At 56.3% G+C, this 20293-nt stretch overlaps 1 protein-coding gene across 1 annotated transcript in view; it reads right to left on the reverse strand.

Moving 5' to 3' along the window:
• Window positions 1-8967: 8967 nt before the first annotated feature.
• The window catches only part of PGPEP1 (pyroglutamyl-peptidase I), a 29900-nt gene continuing 18574 nt past the window's right edge, over window positions 8968-20293 (reverse strand). The window contains exons 3-5 of the mRNA XM_019513637.1: window positions 16657-16773; window positions 16020-16252; window positions 8968-15359 (exon numbers count right to left, since the gene is read on the reverse strand). Of these exons, the coding sequence (XP_019369182.1) occupies window positions 15167-15359; window positions 16020-16252; window positions 16657-16773 (543 nt within the window). The 3' untranslated portion in view covers window positions 8968-15166. The remainder of the gene's footprint in view (window positions 15360-16019; window positions 16253-16656; window positions 16774-20293) is intronic.

Genomic DNA, 20293 nt, shown 5'->3' on the forward strand with positions numbered 1-20293 from the left:
GTCCCGGCGAGAGCCTGCCAGGGCCTGGTGCATGGGCACGGGGAGCGCTTCCCGGGGCTCTGCTACGCGGAGGGCTGCGATGCCAGGACGCAGGCTGGGCCCCAAGGAGCTCTTGGTCAGCCCCTCTCTGCACCTGCCTGGGACACAGGGGCCCTGCCCAGCGCACCCAAGGACTCAGCTCGTGCAGCTGTGGCTAGAAGCGATGCCGCGAACGGCCCCAGGCCCAAGCTGAGCCGGCTGGGGTGGCTCCACTTACGGGTCGGGGCCAGGAGGTGAAGGGCACGGGCGGAGGCGGGCGGGGAGAGCTCTGCCCTGCTCTGGTTGCCCCACAGCTGGGCCAGCTTCTCCTCGTAGAGCTGGAGCGCCCTGCGGACGCTGTCCTGGTCCAGCGCCTGCCGGACGGTGGGCGGCCTGGGCATGCCCAACTGGTCGAGGATGCCCCGTTTGAGGGCTTCCAGATGCAGCCGTGTCTCATCCCAGCCCCGCAGCTGCACGGGGGGCGACAGCAGCAAGAGCAGCGTGAGGCAGGTGGTGGCGGGGCCCGGGCCCAGCCGCGAGTGGCGCATGGCTGCGAGCCGTGCGTGTGCGGGCGCAGACACAGAGCTCGCAGCGTGGCGTGGCACGGTGCGGCGCGGCGGTGGCTGCCGGGCGAATGAATGAAGTTGACCAGACCTGGCTTTATAGGCTGAACCTTGCCCCTCTGCCTCATCTCTCCGCCCTTCTCCCAGTGCCCCCCCCCATGGCCTGCCTGACGTCACGGGGGAAAGGCGTAAACACGGCCGGCCCGCTGCCCCTGCCCTGGGGAAGCTCAAGCGATGAAGAGCCCCCCTCCCGGCCCGCCGCGCCACCCGGCTGGAATGCGCCAGGGAGCCCTGACAGCACGGCCTGCTTATTTGCAAGATGTTTTGCAGCTATGGAGACAACGAATAGCTCGGATGATTCCCCCTGGCCAGCCCTGGCCCCTCCGGGGAGCCTGGGGAATCCTCCCCGCTCTCCCCACAGGCCGCGGAGGTGCTGCCTGGGGGGCGCTGGGGTGTCCGAGGTGGGAAGGCAGGGCACGGGCTGGCAAACCTGCTCAGGGAAGCTGAGAGCCAGGCCACAGCCCTGCTGGGACCACGCAGAACACCCCGTGCCCGGATACAGCCCTCGCTGCACTCCAGGTGGCACGTTCACCTCCGCCTGCTGCCCGGGGTCCCGGCTTTGCCCAGGCGGCTGGGAGCAGAGATCAAAGTACGAATGCCCCCACGGGAGTGTGTAATGCCGGGGCTAAGCATGGCTCTCGGGAGCTTGCTGCCACTGCTGCACCCTCTGCCAGTGCCAGCCTCCCGTGACCGGGCCAGAACCAGTCTCAGGACGGGCAGGTGCCTCCCTCCAACTGCCTGACCCTGAGGTCTGTCCCGGTGCACCTGCTCCCGTGCACCACGGGGCAGCCAAGGAAGTGCTGCACGCCGAGCATGGGCGCATGAAGCCAGGACGCTTGTCAGCCACCCCGACCCAGCTCTCCAGATCGACGGGAGCCACGGGCATGCGGGGAGCGCAGCTGGCTCCAGTCCTTGCCTGTCCCTGGGCTAAGGAGGCTGCAGCCCCCACCAAGGGGCTTCCCTGGCCCCCGCCGGCCTCTGCGCCGAGCTCCAGCATGTCCTGAACCGGTGCCAAGCGGCTGGTCTGCAGCTCGCCGTGCTGCGGGACGCAGGCGATTACCATAATCCCCTCAGCTATGCGCCTTGATCCGAAGGAGCTCCGGGCAGCGCCGGCTGGGGTTGCAGCCGGGCGTCTCCGTGAGGTTGGCTGAGGAGAGGGCAGCGAGGCCCCGTAGCTCGCGCAGGCCTGAAAGCCAGGAGCCGACGGGCCGCGGAGCAGGTGGGCAGGGGCGAGGTGCCCCCAGGCGCTGGCTTCCAGGTCACGCGTCCTGCGCAGGATGCACCGGACTGGCAGGGATGGGCTGAGCCTCCCCCCGCTCCCTGCTCAGGCCAGGCCCGGGGTGCTGTGCAGCTGGAGGGCGCTGGGCAATGCAGCACTTCCAGGCCGAGCAGGCCCCGGCTACGATGCAGCACCTGGAGAGCATCCTCAAGCCCAGGGTTTGCTGGGGCTTTATGCCGCAGGGCTTCGCTCCAGCCCCCGCGCTCAGCGTGAGGACGGAGAGGCCCGAGCCGACCCTGCACGGGGCCCAGGAGGCCGAGCCAGCGGAGCAGAGCAGTGAGGAGTGGGGTCGTGCCCCTAGCACCCAGGCCGGCGGCGAACCCCCTGCCATGGCCGGAGCGTCGCCCCCCGCGCGGGGCAACAAGCCCTCGACATTCCCGCCTGTCTCTGCCCACGCCGGGTTTGGCAGCCCAGGCGCGCGGCTCCTTACGTTTCCTGCCCGCAAGTGACGCACGGGGCCTGGAGCCGGGGAGCATCAAAGCGCGCTCCGGCAGGATGTTTTCCTCCGCACGGCGCCGGCTGCTGGGGTGGGTGATTTACAGCCCAGTCGTGGCTGTAAAACTCGCTGTCCTCCCGTAGCACGCTCGCAAAGGCCGCAGGCCGGTGATGCAACACCCTGGCGTGTCCCGAGGAGCCCGTGAGGCGCGTGACCCCACGGGCACTGTGATCAGCCCCTCCGGCCGCCCCTTGGGTTGGATCTCAGTGCCGCAAGCTCCTCTCCCCGCTGGTGCCAAGGGCATCGCCACAGCAGAGCAGCGGCTTGGGCATGGCCGAGGCAGGCAGGCACCGGCTGCTGGGCGGTGGCACATGTACACGTGGCAGCGAAGATGCAACAGTGCGGGCTCCGGCCTGGCCAGGGAGCGGGGCACGAGCCCCGGCACCGCTGGGAGGGGGCTGCAGCGCTCGCCCCTGCCCAGCTGCAGGCACTGCAGGAGCCGAGGGTGGAGGAGCAGTGACTGCGGGGTCTGGGGAGTCGTTTGGGGCCCCGCTTCATGCTGACCGTAGAGGACATGGTGCAGAGTAGCCCCCACACAGCAAGGTCTCCATGTGCCCGGGATGCAGCTTGCAGGTGCAGGGGCTTCCTAATTGCTCGCAGCAGCAGCTTCACACCCCAGCGTCTGCCTGCACAACGGATGTGACCGGGGAGGCAATGGCCTGTGTGGGAGCAAGGGCCTCCCTTGGCCCAGCTCCAGAAGAGCACAACAGCAGCAGAAGTAAGAAACCACTTCCCCATCACTCCCTTCCCTCCCCTCCCCCTTGCACGGGTCAACCCTGCCCACGCCCCGCTCGCCCAGGGCCCCCCGGCCGCTGCAGGCAGGAGGCGGGGGGGCTCCGAGCCCCAGGACGGGGGGCCCGGCTGGCCCAACGGGAGGGGAAGTGTTGGCTGCAGCTGAAGCCACAGTTGCTGCTGTTCGGGGAAGGGGGAAAGGTCTCTTCCTCTCTGCCCCGTCGGGTCCTCCCGGCTCGTGGGCAAGCAGCTGCAGCAGGGAGCCGTGGGAGAGCCCGCCTGCCCCACGGGCCCTGCAGCTCGCTCACCACGGGGCTGGGGCGCAGACACTGGGGCACAGCCCCAGGAGCAGGGAGCAGACGGGGAGAGCTGCAGCCCAGCTCAGAGAGAGCCCATGGGGTTGCACAGGTTTCGTACAAAACCCGGGACTCGAGGCCTCTCCAGACTCAGCTCATCGACTCCCTGCCTCCCCCAGCCACTGCACGAGGGTTCGGGGTGCTCGGGGCCTTGCCCAGGGGAAGCCCCCACCTTCAGCCACCGGCTTTTAAAGCTCAGGCTGTGAAGCAAGGGTCGTGCCGGACACCCGGGGGGGCAGGGGGAGGGAGGCCGGCCCCTTGGCCTGTGGCACACCACACGCTCCTGGGGCCGTCTGTGCCAGGGCTGCGGTGTGGGAAGCAGCGCTGCAAGATGCTTCTGCAAGGGAGTGGGAGGAATGGCAGGAATGCGTCGCCCCCCTGCCACGCGGGGAGCTCCAGCAGGACACAGGCCGTCCCGCTGCGCGTCACGGCGAGTCTGGGCCGTGGGGTCCGCGGTGACCTTTCGGGGCGCTGGAGCAGCAGGCTGGTGAGTCAGGCGAGCCCGTGGCACGGAGCAGCTGGCGGCTCGCCCTCCCTGAAGATGAGGCACGCATTCCTGCCGGAGGGACGGGCCTGGCTCCACCGCCCGTCCCGCGCTGCGACTGGATTCCCAGAACTCCCGGCCTGCGCATCCCACCGGCCACCGAAAATAGAAACGCCGCCGGATGTTTCCAGGAACACCTTCCAGCCGCGCCGTGCCGCGCCGTGCCACTCGGCACAGGCCCATCCTGGCCACAGGCCCCAGCCCGGAGCCAACTCCTAGCCAGGACACTCTCCCGCAGCCAGCCCGTGCCTTGAGGACAGGGCTGTCCCAGCCTCCCTCGTGCTGCGCCACTCCCCGCGCCGTGACCGCCAGCGCCGTCCGTGCCGGGGGTCGCCGCCCCCCAGCCCAGCGTGGACGGAGAGCAGGCGAGCGCAGCCCCGCGCAGCTGACGGGAAGGAGGAAACACCCTGGGCAGCTCCGTGTCACAGCCCAGAAGCACATCACAGCACCGCAGCCTCCCAACCCCGCGTCCAGCCACACACCCTGAGGGCACCAGCGGGGCAGGGGACCTGGTCCCAACGCATCCCGTCCCCCTCGAGCCAATGTGGGGGCCAGGCTGTGGCTCAGCCCCTGCCGCTGACAGGCCACGGTGGGCAAGCGCACAGGGGGCGTGGGCAGCCCTGCCCCCCGGACAGGGACATGATCTTCAGGAGCCACAAGAGAGTCTGGTGCCGCTGCGTCCGCAGTGACCTCCCCGAGAGCTGCGCGGTGCCACAACGCAGGCTGCAAGCCCGGGAGCCGGTGGCACAGAGCAACCCAGCTCTGACAGAGGGCAACCAGACTGTGCTCAGCCCCTCCCCACAGGCCCTGGGACACCCCAGCCCCAGCCACAGCCTCAGCAGCTGCCTTGGCTCAACACCGTGGCAGGGGGAAGCCCAGGAGGATGCACGTGGGCAAAGGAACGAGTCTTCGCTTTGCGTTTGCAGGGAGCAGGAGCTAGACGATGTTGCTACTGCAAGGGCCACCCCAGTCCTGAGCAGCACGCTCAGGACCTTTCCCCCTCCGGAGCCGAGAGCAGATGCCAGGGAATCCTCTCGGGTGCGGCAGGCACTTGGCCCCTGCCCTGGGAAAGCGGGGGCAGGAGGCTGGGGCAGGGTCTGAGCAAGGCTCAGAGACGGGGGGTGAGGGCCAAGGCCTCCTGCAGCACATGGCTCTGCGCAGGCAGGAAACGCCAGCCGTGCCCAGGCCAGATTGCACAGCCGCCTGCACCGATGGGAGCCAGGGGCGCCCTGGCTGGTGCTGTCCCAAGGGCAGGCTCTTCCTCACCTTTGCTTTGGCTGGAGAGCTCTTCTGGGCCACCCATGAACCCACTGCTGATGGGGAAGGGACATGGGACTCTTACACCAGCTCCCTGCACCTACGGTCCCAGCCAGCATCACTCCCGTGCCCAGCAGTGCCCCACAACACAAACCCCACGTGGGAACGGCGGCCACGCACCCCAGGACGATCATGGTCTGGGCAAGTGGAGCTGCTGCCAGTCTGTGCACTGGCATCCACTGTGCGTCCCTTGCTGGGGCGAGGACGCTCCGCTCTCGCGTCCCTCGAAGGCTGCGAGCGAGATCACAAGATACGGCACCTGCAGAGGCAGCGAGAAGCAAGGAAGCAGTTTCAAGCCTCCAGCTCAGAGGAAAAGCCTGGGCAGTCGCACAAGTGACACAGCACGAACTTGGACACTTCTCCACCCGGCCCTAGAAAAGGCAAACGAGACACTGTCTATCTGTGCCGCCGTCCAGCTCTTGCAGGTACCTGTTGATATTGTGGATGGGGCAGTGCTGGGCTCCTCCACCGAGCATCGGGGAAACTGAGGCACGAGAGGGAAGGGACTGCTCAGAATTATGTGGCACGGTGGTGGCAGAGCTGGGAACATCCCATTGCTAACCCCGGGGCTCAGTCCCCTGCGCAGGAGTGCAGGACAGGCAGAAGCAGGTGTGTTGGTGCATGAGAAGAACTCAGCACCAGGCTGGGGGCTCATGACAGCAGATACTTGCTGTGAAGGCCTTGCCCTCCCACAGCTCCTTGCAGGCAGGGACAGCAGGTGAAGCACCCAGGACGTGGGAGGCATTGACAGCCACATCCTACCTTACAGAGAAAAAGCAACCGGGGCAAGGGCTTGGGACTGCCAGAGGCAGAGCTGGGAAGCCTCTCACCCTGCCCTACAACGCTGCAGGGTCCCCAGGGCAGGCTCCACACTGCTGGGCAATCTCCCACCCGCCACCAGCTCCTGCAGCATCAGGATGCACCTCCCCTGGCCTGCCCCAAGCACAGAGCATCAAGCTCTTCTCTTCTCTGGCCTCAGGGCGGTTGGGGAAGGGCTGGCTCAGGCTCAGGCTGGGCCCAACCGGGAGCTTCTCTTTTTTTTGAAAGACCAAAGGAAGAAGCGAGGACCTGGTGCAGGCAGGGAAAAGCAGCCACTCCAGAGCAGGTCCCTGCATTTGCGATGCGCAGGCACCACCTCGTGGCTTCACACAACACAGCCCGGCAGCAGCACCAGGCAGCACAGCCCGGCAGCTTGGTGGCTCCTGTACACGCGGAAGTACTAGAAAAATGTGCATTAGCTTATTTTAATGCACGTTAGCTAAAGAGCACTTTTTTGGTGACACTTTAATGTGCATTAAAATAGGCTAATGCACATCAAAGTGCACGTGTAGACACACCCCTTATGCCCAGCATCCACCAGGCTCCCACTTCTCACCTGCTCCATGAAGAAGCTCCTCCAGGAACAAAGCTGGATGCAGAGCTGACTTCCAAGAGGACTGGGCATCTGGAGAAGCACGCAGGGAGGTGGCAGCTCAGACATGTGCACGCAAACTTCTCCAAGTTGCATCCCTACACAGCTCAGGGGAAGAGGCCTGCGATGCTGCCTCCCGCAGAAGCCACCCGGCAGGAATGGTCCCACCTGCCTGTTCTGGAGGGCATTAAAGGCTACTGAAAGAGGCTCATTTCCCAGGTTTCAGGTCTCCCAGGTGCCTGGAGTCCTTTGTGAAGCTCTCTGGGGCCTGCGAGAGGGGATGGCCTCTCTCTGTAGCCATCCCTCTGCCAAGCTGTGCGCAGCAGGAGGTCTGGTGTTTCATCCCACACGTCAGCAGCACTGAATATGCTCCTGGCGTCTCCACTGCCCTCACTGCGCTATGTTGGCTCCTAGAAAGAAGGCCAGGTGCCGGTTGCCGGGGCAACCGCAGTTGGTCAGCTGACCAGAAGGGGCAGGGCCTGGCCTATATAAACAGCCCAGGCTGAGGCCAAGCAGGCAGTTCCCCTCTGGTAGCTGAGGAAGTAGGAGCTGGGCTGGAGCAAGCTGAGCAGAGAAGCTAGGCGGCCTGAATGGAGCAAACCCTGGTAGGGATTTGAATGATGGCTAGCCAGAGGGCTTAGAAATTGTGTTTTAGCCAGGAGGCTTGGGTTGAGCTGGAGCCGGCTGGCTCATGTTATTGCGTTTATTGTTTGTTGTTACACCGGAGGACCGGGCGAGGCTATGAGGGGTTGGAGGAGGCCTCATGGGGCTCCACAGTGGTGTGGAGACCCTGGTGCCAGACAGGGCACAGCATTAAGGGGGTACTGACCCCAGCCCTGAGAAGGGGCACAGTGGATTGGGGCCAGGTAAGGCTGAGGCCGCCTGAGCCGCACAGGAACTGTAAACCCCAGAGGGTGCTTAGGTTAAGGCCCAAGGAGGGGGTTGGAGGCCAGGCATGGCTACGGCCACCTGAGCCTTGACTGTGGGAAGCCCCAGTGGGGCGTAGGACCCAAGAAGGGGGTCTGGGGGCCAGGCATGGCTACGGCCACCTGAGCCTCGATTGCGGGGCAAGGCCCCACTGCGGGCTACGAGGGCGAGAACGAGGGTGCATTTTATACCAACTTGGCACGGTAGGGGGCGCTAGGAGAGATCACGGCCGCTCCTAGGTCCCGCCCTGTCACAGTTGGGAAGACAGGAGCTAGCAGGTGCCCAGTGCACAGGAGGGCACAACCACCTCATCTAGGGACAGGTCTGTTATAGTATCATTACGCAAAAGCCATGATGAAGACCCAGATCTTGCATTTGTAGCACAGGGATGGGGAAATACGTGGCTAGCCTGGTGTCTCGGAGGAGATGGCTCCAGAAAGCAGGGACCTGCTCCCCTACCAGACAGCTCTTCCTGCCCCCTCAAGCCCTCACCTTGTGAAGAAACCCAGTGCTCCCACCTCAAGTGACGTGCAGCGAATGCACTGTGGCTGCGCAGGGCTCAGCTAACGGGCTCTGCCTGTGGCTCCGTGGAGCTGCGCATCTCCGGGTAACACCGAAAGGGACTGGTTGGAGCAGCTGCTGCCTGCTGAAGATTCAGGCTTCTTGGCTCTTTGCGAATTGAGCCAGCTGCCAAAGTTAAACAAGGGTCTTGGCTATGTCGAGTGAGTCCGGGGGAGGAAACCCCAGCAGCAAGCGGCCAAGTGCTTGAAACATTGGGAAAGAGTTGAGTTCTCCTGTCAATGCCATGCCAGAGATGGGGAGCATGGAGAGGTGAGGCCTTCGCAGGAAGCATCTCCAGTGTTAGCCCCTGGGGGTTTCCTGCATGAGCGAACACTTCTGTCTTCCCTGCACCGGGGCCTGGGGCCAGCAATGGGATCCTCCAGTGCTGGTCCCTCCCTGTTCCCCTCCTCTGCTGCCACGCCACATCCTGCCAGGGCCCCTTACCAGATGCTGTCTACATAGCCGGATCGGCATGCATTTGGGCTGCAGGTCTGCACTTCTGCATGCTTGTCCCCGCATTACGCAGGGAGCTGAAGGATGCCACTGAGGTTTAACAGCAAACTATCTCCAGGTAGATGGAGCAGGGGGGGCAGGGAGAGGAGTGCCATAGCCTAGGACATAAAAACCCCACGTGGACACCACACCACAGGCTTTCCGAGAGCAGGCCCTTCGGGACAGCTCGTCAAAGAACACCACCGAGACAAAGAGTTCACTCATTTTATTGACTTCGAACTACCAGTGTCAGTTTTCTGTTACAGAGTCCAGTCTAGCCATGGCAAGTTGAAGTACGTACGGTACCACTCGTTATTACACAGCCCTTTTGTGACACACGAGATTGTTTGGTTTTACAAGGCACTGCGAGAACACACTGAGTAAAACAGAAGCCCCAACAAATTTATAATTGTAGCTCCAAGAGTCCTGATAAGCACAAGATAGGCAACACCTGAGATACTCGGAAAAGACAATTGTTTGATTTCACCACAACTGACGTACAGGAGGACTTGAAAGGCCAAGTGATGCCGTAACATGCATAACCAGGGGAAGTCCAAACAGATAACAGAGCATCTGAAGAAATGGGAGCAGCAGATCAGCCAGGTTACCAAACGCACAGTGACAAGACAGACCGTGTGCGCGTGCACATCCACACGTGTGCACACACATGCTAAAACAGCAATTTCTCTGCTCTCGCTAGGTCTGGATGGGTTTTCCAGAGGTTGTAATAGCTGAGTCCAGTGCAGAGCTGCTACAGAATTTACTCACCGAAAGGGGACTGGAAAACAGTTCAGCAATTTACACCCAGCTGCAGGAGCCCAGTCTCCCCGTTTTCCCCTCCCCAAGCCCACATGCATCCCAAAAGCAAGCCCGGCCCCAGGAAAGGCACTCCCTGTTCATTAAAGTAAACTGGTATTTTAATAAGCTACAATACTATACCTAAATCTGCATTAGGAGTAGCACAGAGGTTACCTGGAGGGCAGTGTATAGTTTCGTTTCTCGTATTTTGTTCCTATCTACAACAGACATCTTTAAGTAGCAGCAACTTCCTCGTTTCAAAGAACTGGGCGAGTGGTTAACAGTTTATCTGAATGGCCGAAGAGCAGCTACGGGTCTATCTTTCCTTGAGAGAGTTTTGCTTTGCTTTGGACGTTTAGCAAACCAACCAAGTATTTTTGCACTGATAAGAGACCATTCGTTCCATCCAACTGCAAGTGCTAGTTTGGAAAAGAAAAGCGCCTTCCACCACCGCAAAAGCGTTAGCAATGATTTCTGGGACATGGCAACAAGATTTTAAGGTGTGACAGGCTGCACTTCATGCAAGCTTCCCAAGACAGCTGGAAAAGAGTCAGCAGAGTGAACTAACCTGGACCAGCCCTCAGAAGTGGTAAGCAGTGCTTGGAGCGAGGCTGTTCATCCACTGGTTCGAAAGATGAGAAACACGGAGTTAAAACAGATCCAGACTCGCACTTCAGCTGCGGCAGAGCACCCTCAGGCTGCCAGAATCCGCTGTTCTTGCTCGTGCTACAGGGAGTGGGCCAGATGAAGCTATTTCTTTGATATTTTACCACCTCTTTCCCCTTTTCTGGTTCAGGCAGGTCTTCCCCTTGTCACTGCTTTTACACCTTTCAAGGGTCTGCTTGTTATAACACATTTCACTGAATACCATCACATATGGCAAGTATGAGGATTATCACAATACTGAAAGGAAGGTAGGCAGGCAGGCAGGCAGGCAGACAAGTGCCTTACGTTTTTCACTGAAAAAATCCTGGAGTCGGTGCCTTCTGCTAGCTAGTCTGCAGCCTTGGGCGCTCCCGAGTCCTTACCCCAGGCAGACCACCTCATGCCAGCGACTTTGCTACCGCCTGCCAGCTGAGCGAGGCACGAGCCGTTAACGCTCCTGGAAGCTGGGCAGACCACACACAACACATCAAAGTCTGGATGTCGCAGCCAAGCAAAAACAAAACCTTTTGCTGCCTGGGTAAGTAAATGAGATCCTTTCTTGACTTGCTCTAAGTACTTACCGCACAAGTGCTACGGAAATGCAGATAGGCTATCACATTAGATCAGACCTCTGGCCCAACAAGTCCATTATCCTGTCTCGGGCTGCTCTTGTGCGAGTGCCACCTCTCCCTGCTCCATCACGCAGCACTACCTGGGGACGAAGATCACTTCTCGATTTCTGTCAGAAGCCTACTTACGCCACAAAGTTGGATTCCTCTGTGCGTGCTGTTGCCAGCACCCAAACCAGCATCAAGAGGCTAGCTAAGCACCTGCCAGCAGCAGTCAACTCCCAGGTGAAATGCAGAAGGTGGCATTTATTTCAAATATATTCTTAATGTTCCCTTTGTCCCTGGAGCGGAGAGAGGGAGGAGGCTGGGCAGCCCTCACCCAGGCCCCTCCACAGAAAATGCTTTTCAGTCCCACGTCACAATCCTCCTCAACACCTCTAACCATCTCCATAACTCTTTGCCATCTTCCCTGCGACTACCCAGCCCAGAGGAGACTGAACCTGAGCCGCACTAAAAACAAACGTGCGCCATGCGTGACCTTTCATCTTCCAAAATCCCTTCTCTGATGCTCGCGCCACCCACTCCCATGTGGCAGCGTTCAACTTCACGAGCACGCTCCCGACGCCCAAGTCTTTCTATTCGCAGAATCCTTCAGGTTCAGGAGCTGCTGTACACCTCCTCCCATCACACCATGTACGTTACTGGGCACTTCCGCAACCTGGATTTCCCCCGCTCTTGTGGTCACCAATTCTGGAACGGCTACACAAGTATCTGTAGCTTCTCACAATCCAACACTGTTTTCACACTGAAACAGCCAAGTGCCAAACGTCACCCACTCACCCCCTGCTTGGCGAGTGCATAACACAACACCCGGCCCTGTGCAAAGGAACCTCCCCAATTCTCTTGTCTTCTCTGCAAACCTGCTCCCCCCAGCTCTCCAACCCCACTGTGCAGAGGCGATGAACAGCAGACCCGGCGCTGCAATGAGACCTTGCTAAAGCTTTGCAAGTTATTACCCTGTAAAAATATAAAGTAAACTAATGAGAAGTCAGCCTGACTTTCCTTCGTTTACTTGCTTCTTTGAAAAGCTTGGTAGTTGGCAATGGGTCTTCCAGGCCATGCAAATTAGCATAGTTCTCTTTATTAAATGATCTGAAGGAGAAAGCAGACAGCAAACATTACACATGACAGTCACTGTTTGGAGAAGCTTTTGATCATTTTTATGTTGCAATTGCAAACCAAAGACGTATATATAGGAAACGCATTGCATGTTAATGAGTTTAACAAAAAGATTCAACAAAACAAAAAAAGTATTTAATTTAGGTAGGATTAAATAAAATGAGTTAAATGTCACAATTAAAAAAGTTTTGCTATACAAAACTTGACTACTAACAACATAAAACACCCGCTCTTTCAAAAAATCATCTCCAACTACTAATTCTTAGAACAAAGAGATTATAGAATAAATTATGTTTTCTAGTAAATAAAACTGATCACATGAAGCTTTACAAAAGCAAACGGTGAGGGGATGCAGACAGTTAAAACAAAGCTCAAAATAAAGTGAAGAACATTTGTGGAAATAAAAAAAAAATATGACCAACAGGAAGGGCTCAATTCTCAGTCCTTGAGCAGGCAGAAATCACTGAAATCGAAGCTCCCCTCCAAGGAGGATTGCAAGAGGCGGTGGCAAGAGGGCCGCCTGAGGGTGCTGGAGGGGAGACTTTTACAGGTTGGCAAAACTAATCTGCAGTAGTCTTCCCTCTGCACAGCCGCATCCCTCCCCCCTTCTCCACTCCTCGCTCCAGAGACTTCCATACAGCAACCCCTTGGCCTCAAGCAGATTGCACTGGGTGTCGTGCAACATTGGCACTAGGAAGGCTCTCCGCTCAGCGTGTACAAGCCCCTCAATAATGGCGTGCGGAGCACTGAGCAGGGAAATGCTGGAGGAACCCGTGCACCTCCTTGAGCACCGGAGACGTCTGTCGGAACAGGGTCACCAGACCAGCCAATGATCCCTAGATGCAGAGCTGCTAGAGATTTACCCCCCGAACCAGGAGGCAGACAGGTGCCACGGACACGGGACGTCTGCTCCAACGAGCCAGCCAGCACTCTGCAGAGAGCAGAGCTTTTGCTGAGCCACGCCAAGCCACATCTGTGACTTCCTGGGACCCGCAGTGCCGCAGCCAGGTCAGAGACCAGCCTCGCTTCCACCGCCACTCCACCTCCCCCAGCTGTGGAGCTCCTGCTCCTACTTTATTCGCAGCTGAGAGGTTAAGTGTAGGCGAACCAGTGTCACGGCAAACGACTCCCATCACCTGCAACGTTCAGGGGAAACATGAATCATTTCTTCTTAAGAAGTTCAGCAGTTGATACATTTTGATGATCAGAGCTGCCTACAGGAAAAAGTGAAGTAACTCCACTGTGGGTAAAAACCATGCAAAAATCACTGGTATTTAAACAAAGCATTAAATATAATAAATTACTAGACAGGAAGCTGGGGTCTTCCCCACTGCTGGTTCCCGAACAAGTGCTACTCTGCATCTGGACAAGGAGGAGAATGGACCCTTGCTTCTAAGGCCACTTCCATGATCCAGAAGAGCCTGTATAGAAACACAACGACCACTTCTGTGGTCAACTAACCTTAAAAGCAACCCAAACATACATTCAGACAAGCTTCTCTAGCAAAAGAGGTGTCTTGAACACAGCTGCAGAAGTCTCCATCCTCTCTCTCAAATGCACATGAGAAGTGGCATGTTCTTTGTCACTAGACTTCCAGTTGGGAAGTAGCAATAAAAAGGCAGCTCTCACTGAGAGATACTAGGACAGAAACATCATAATTGAAGAACTCAAAAATAGCGATAGACATTTCTAGCAAGTCTCAAAGTGTATTTATGTCAATATATCGTTTTAGTAAAAGCATTAGAACTAGTCATAGAAGTTCTCATTCAAAACCAGTGCCCAGAGAGGACATGCCAGCCACAACCAGTGTTACCCTGGCACCTACCATGCACCACAACCATGGCTCGGAGGTTGAGTACACACACACTGGCTTAGTAACGTTCCCCTCAGGGCTTGGAAAGTTGCAGCCATCTTCTCAGTACCACATCTGGAGAGTCTGCAGGGCACAACCGAGGAGCCCCAATGCGACAACTGAGGCCAGAGGCAACCTAGAAATGCCTATTTTAGGTACAATTCTTAAGGTTTCCAAACAAATCGGTTTGGGGCAGCGGAAGAGGTTAAACTTTGGGGTGTTTGGCTTGGCAGAAATGGTCCAGCCTTGAAGCTGCATTTTAGCACGTGCGTATGAAAGACAAATCAAGAGAGCGACCTAGTATTTAACTCGGACATCACGCTACCTCCAACCTCTGAAGAGAAGGAAAATTTACAATTAATTAATTAATTAATTAACAATAGGAAAGCACGGAGATGCTTTTAAGGTAAAGGCTGGGTAACTTCTAGCACCAAGGTTCTAGGAAAGTACATCCCCGAAGCAGAAAGCAGTCACGAGGGAAGCCCTCTCACCTGCTGCACACTGTGGTCTGTGCAGGAATGGGATAGTGTGCTTTGTACAGGAGGTATACAGTTGGTCTGAGCACGAAAGGTGGCATTAGCACAATAATAATTAAAAAAAACACACAAAAACATTTGGAAATATTTGGCATTTTGGATACGTGCCACATACAAAAAGCCATCCCCACATCACGTCTCAGAGCACTCCACACAAGGAATCTCAAACCCCTTCTGTTGGCAGCAGCCAGGCTGGTCCGACCTACTCCGAGCCCTCATGGGGTCCACAATAACGCACTGGTTTAGGATTGGCAAAAAAGAAAGAAAGATTTAGTGCCCAAAACACATTTGATTTCACTGAAGAATTAGTGACTTGTATACCAAATAAATACACTTAAGGAAAAAGGCTACTCACAAAGACATGCCCAGATCCTTCTATGCCAACTGTTCTCAGCTATCCTTTTATATTAAAAACCTAGGGTTTTTTTTTCCTTTTTTAAATTAAGGACTAGTAATTAGCAGGCACTATCCATCCCCTGCACCTGAACTCCAATTCCAGGTATAAACCTTTCCATCTGGCCTGCATGAGATTGTTCAGGAGCTGTCATTCAGCTGACAGGTGAGCTCTGTAGAAAATACAGCACGCTTTTCAGCCAGTTCTGGACATAAGTAGTTGCAGGTGGTTTAAGGGAAGAGACTTTGAATCCTCCTTCGCCTAAGCTGAAATGCACACGTCTGAAGAAAAGAACGGCAATTTCTGCGAGTGAAATTCACCTTGATTCTCAAGTCTGGGTTCTTACTGTGCACGTTTCAGACAGACTGGATTCCCCTGGATTTTAGCAGTAGGGAATTATCTTGGAAGTGCAATAGTGGGGTGACGTCTGCCCAGTTTCAGTGTTCATGCTGACAATTAATTTTGCCCTCAGACTGCTCCAAAACATCGAGCATTTCCTCTATGATCGCCTGCAGGGCCCTGCCCAGCTGTTCTGCAGTATAGGGTTTTCCCAGCGGAGGCACGTGAACAAATGCAGACCTGCCCCGGCTCTGGTATAAGGACGTGTAGTAAGTAAAATCACAGAGGTATCTGAAATCAAGGAAAAAAAAAAAAAAGCTTATTTAGTTAGTGACAGATGACAACTGGTGAGTAAGACTGGTCAGAGTAAGGCGAGTCAGTGCAATAGCTGCTGTCGTCTTGAGCATAACCAGCAGCTCCTGCTTCATTAGCAGTGGTAAGCTGTTAAAGAACAGGAATGGATGATGAAGCTCCTCTTGTTCTGGCCTCTGTCACCATCTCCACAGCAGCTGGCCAGGTCCCAGAGGCGTATGCAATTCCTAAAGCTGCTAGTCTAGATAAAGCAGCTTTTTCCCCAGAAAGCAAAATCATCGTGCTTGTAACTGCACAACCTGGAGTTTAATGGCAATCCCAGGCCTCAGGAAAACCAAAAAGGCACATCCAAAGGTGTTCATGGGGCCATCTGCTCCATGGTCTGTACTGCAATACAAGGGAGTGGGAGGTCAAACGCTCTGGGCGATGAAAGGCCTGAATCTCTACTGCCCTGGGCTCTATGTAGCCACATATGCCTGCGCAAAGTGGGTGTGCCAGCGTGAGCATCACAGGCTGAGGCAGTGGGAACGTGGTCCCAGGAGGCACACGACTGCCGAACCCAAGCCTGAACTTCGCCCCGCAGGAAAGGAACACGCACGAGAGCACGAGCTTGTTTCCCTGCCGGTCACCACCCCGTACCTGCCAGCATCCTTGGAGATAGTCACTGTAACATCAAGCCCGAGCGTCGAGACTCTCCTGCACACCGCATCCATGTCAATGATGGAATCGATGCACTCTGGACCCCCTTCTACGCAGCACTGGGAGCCGGGGCAGAACCGGCAGTTGTCCAAGCCTTTGTAGCCTACATTATGTCCACATTTTTCCAGCGTTACAGTAGTAGCCATGCCCGAAACACCCACGTGAACTACCAACTGCAAGAGGAAGGAAGCAAGTTAGAGCTACTGACACGGGGAGCGGGGGGGAGACAGCCCTGCAGTACGTGTCCGGTGGTGCGTGGGGGAGGAGACTCAATCTGACCCTTTCACACAGGTCAGACGGGCGGTGGAGATGACTGACCGAATGTGCCAGGGACAGAGCAGCCAAGGGGGCACAGGTGAGCGGCAAGGTGCTTAGACTGCCCTCCTAGCATCAAACGCTCCTACAAACCAGCACCTTGGTCTGTTCTTCAACCTCCTGCACTTCCACTAGAAGGACCGGCCCAGGGATCAGCCCAAATTTGAACACGTGCTAGAAACTGGACTTGACACCAGAACCGTGTGCTCCTGGCAGTAAGGACAGCAGGCTTTGGTTCTCAGTTCCCCTTTTACTCACTCACTTGTGGACTGTGCTTCTTCCATAATGCAGGAATTAGTCTTTGTACAGTTTGGTATTCAACTGGGATTTCATACACGTGCAGATCCACACCGTCTCCCAAGCCCAGCTTCTCAAGCTCCTGAGAACAGAAGGCAGCAAAATACCAAAGTGATCAGATATGGACGCAGGAGAAGAGATTTAAAAAAAAAAGATATAAAAGCCAGAAGCACTCTGTTGCGAGCATGCCTTTCTCTGGCATGGACGGAAGGAGTCAAAACGGCTCCCTGCTCTTAGCACAGACAGAACCTGATCCCTTCGCTGCAGCTCTGCAATTTGGGACAGATGAGACCCAAAGGGGCAGTTGTTCCTGCGCCCTCCTGCCAGCCACCGCGAGCTGGAAGCAGCATGCCAGGGCCCCAGCCGTGAAGAGAGGATCTCTCCCCAGGTGGGAGCGGGGAGGGACAGAGGGGGGGCAGGCTTCCTACCTCCCGGCATGTAAAAGAGACCACAACCCCTGCCTCCGGCTTGTAGCACCATGAGGCAGGGACTCTACAAGACAAACGCAGAGCTTCTCCTACGGAGAACTGACGCAGCCATGGCGTGCCTACCCCCTCCATACGTTCATGGCTTTTAATTTCATTTTGGCAGGATCAAAAACATAGTCCTAATGTCTAAAACAGAGAAGAGCTACCTGCACCATCCAGCATATTTGTACAGAGTCCTGCAATTTAGCTCATTTCCCGTCTGATCCGTATACCACAACACGTCTTTTTTTTTCTTTTTTACTTTACAATGTTGACTAAAAATCACCTCCTCATTTTGGGCACCCGGACACTGAATTTCAGCTGAACAGACATGCAGCGTTAGCTTCCGAGTTTATTCCCACATGCAAAATTGAAAGAGAAAGTGGCAGGAGCGTGACAGAAACTCTTGTGCAATTACTAGGGAGAACTCAGTTAAAAGAGAAGATAGTCAAGAAATGATCCCCCGCTGCACTGGAAACCAGGGTGTGATCCCCTGGATCACTGCAGCTAGCTGCCCCAGAAACCAAACTGGTATTCCAGGGTATCAAAACTAAATGTTAAGACAAGTGGGAAAGCGCAGCCAGGCTTTCTAGCAGGGCACAAGTCCCTGTGTTGCAGTGAGGAGGGAGAGGCCCTTTCTGAGCCAAAGGAAGCCTGAAAAGGAAAAGGAGAGCGCTGGAGCCGCACCCCACTGCTCAAGGCAGGAAGGAAACGGCAACGGTCCCCTGCGTCCGCCCCCGGTTCCTGGAAGAGATCTGCCCAGGACGCGCTCCCCAGCAACCGAACACACAGCACAGAGCGTGCCGCGCACCAACTTCCACTTTCACCTGCCTCCCGCGACCCTGAAGTGTTCGGGCTCTCCACGCCACATCACGACAACCACCATCAGGGCCCAGCCTCTTATCTGACTACACCAGACAGAGCCATGCCTGGGCCTGGATGCACGGGATTTCTAACTACCCTCGGCTTGAGCTTCCACAGTTGCTGTTGTTCAAAGACCTCAGAGCTCAGCTAGGGTCGCAGCACCTTGGCAAGAAGCTGCGAACTCCCGAACAGATATGTGTGCACAGAGCATGCTGCTGGAGTTGAATGCAGTTTACTTACTGCCCGTGGTAATTGTAAGCTCTTTACTATTCCCTTTCTGAGATGCCACCTGGGCACAGCTGTGTTGTCACAGACGTTGCTGCATTTACCCCCGTGCCATCTGGGAAGAGCGCAGCAGGTAAAACGGGTTGCCCAGCTGCATAAACACACTGACAACCTCTCCCCAGACCTGAAGAAGGGTGTTTGTGCCCCAAAGCTTGCAAAGAACGATTTTTCCAACTATTTAGTTGGTCTAATCAAAGATATCACATTGACCCAAAGAACCTTAACACAACCAGGGCAGTTTGGTTAAATCAGTGATTCTCAACTGGGGTGTGCGAGATCCTTCCATGGGTGCTGCGCGGTGCCACCCAGTGTCAGCATCGCTAGGTGTGCAAACTCGATTCACAAGATGAACCCACAGATTTCAAACAGAAACTCATAGTCTTATAAACATCCCGACCTCTCGTGGTCTGAGCTCTTTGCAACTCAAGACTTAGCCTTGAGCCTAAAAAGGTGGAGAAAGCACTGCATTTCATGCAGGAGGGCTCGGCTGGCTTAGCGGATTTTGGTTTGATAGTGAAACACTTCACCGCCAGTGTTTTCAACATTCAGTTTACTGTCCTGTACTCGGAAGATGTAGGACTTCTGACATTTCTTTGTTTGACTAGATAGAAAGGCTGCAACGAGCCCCAAGCTGTGCAAACGGCACTGAGCTCCAAGCAGGTGCGCTCCTCTCACAAGTGGCTGCTTGCGAGAGCTATGTGAGGTGCACAGCGTGGAGGTATTTAGGGATCTGAGGGGCCGGGGGAGGTTGGAACCTGAGTCCTTCTGCAGATTCAGGGCCTGGCTCACAAACCAACACAGTCGAGAGATCTCCTAAAGCCACGGGGGTTATTCAGGTATTTATGAGCTGCAGAGATACGTTGCCACGGACGGGACTTCAGCCATCCACCGTTTATGGGCAGAAGTGAGCCCAGTGAAGCTGTGTGTTGACAGGGCTGGACAGGAGGAAATAAATGCGGCGGCTTCGTGAGGCTCTGGGCAGTACCCAAACCACGTGGCTCTTACATGCGAGATGCAGAGTTGAGAGGGTGTTGAAGTACAGATCCCATCTGGTCACTTCAGAATGAATCCTGGCACGGACCCGGCGGCTGTATTCTCTGTTTACAGGAACTGTACATTTACTTAACCAGCCAGCAAATGAATCCTAAAGCAAGCCAGGTAAAATCAGCTTATTTAGTGAGCAGGACAGCTGACAGTTTCTTAAAACTGGAATCTAAAACTTCGAGCTTAACTCACCATTGCACCTGGGGAGGAACAACTGGCACCATACCTACAGGTTAGGGAACTCCCCTTTTGCCAGCACGGAGGCGGAAAAGGATCTTGGAGTCATCACTGACTCCAAGATGAACGTGGGTCAGCAATGTGGGGAGGCAGTTAGGAAGGCCAACTGCACCTTGTCGTGCGTCCACAGATGCATCTCAAGCAGGTCCAAAGAGGTGATCCTCCCCCTCTATGCGGCACTGGTCAGGCCGCAGCTGGAGTACTGCGTCCAGTTCTGGGCGCTGCACTTTAAGAGAGATGTGGACAGCATGGAGAGGGTCCAGAGGAGGCCACTCGTATGATCAGGGGACTGCAGGGTAGGTCCTATGAGGAAAGGTTGCGGGACCTGAACCTGTTCAGCCTCCAAAAGAGAAGGCTGAGGGGGGATCTTGTGGCCTGTTATAAACTGGTTAGGGGGGACCAGCAGGCACCGGGGGAGTCCCTGTTCCCCCGAGCACCGCCAGGAGTGACCAGGAATAACAGTCACAAGCTGGCAGAGGGGAGATTCAGGCTAGATATCAGGAGGTGTTACTTCACTGTCAGGGCGGCTAGGATCTGGAACCAACTTCCAAGCGAAGTGATGCTGGCTCCTACCCTGGGGGTCTTTAAGACAAGGCTCGACAATCACCTTGCTGGGGTCTTTTGACCCATCCTCCTTCCTGCCATGGCAGGGGGTCGGACTTGATGATCTGCTCAGGTCCCTTCCCACCCTACCAACTATGAAAC

The sequence above is a fragment of the Gavialis gangeticus genome, unplaced genomic scaffold, assembly GCF_001723915.1.
Source record: "Gavialis gangeticus isolate Ggan-Ray unplaced genomic scaffold, GavGan_comp1, whole genome shotgun sequence".
In the NCBI taxonomy this organism is placed as follows: Eukaryota; Metazoa; Chordata; order Crocodylia; family Gavialidae; genus Gavialis; species Gavialis gangeticus.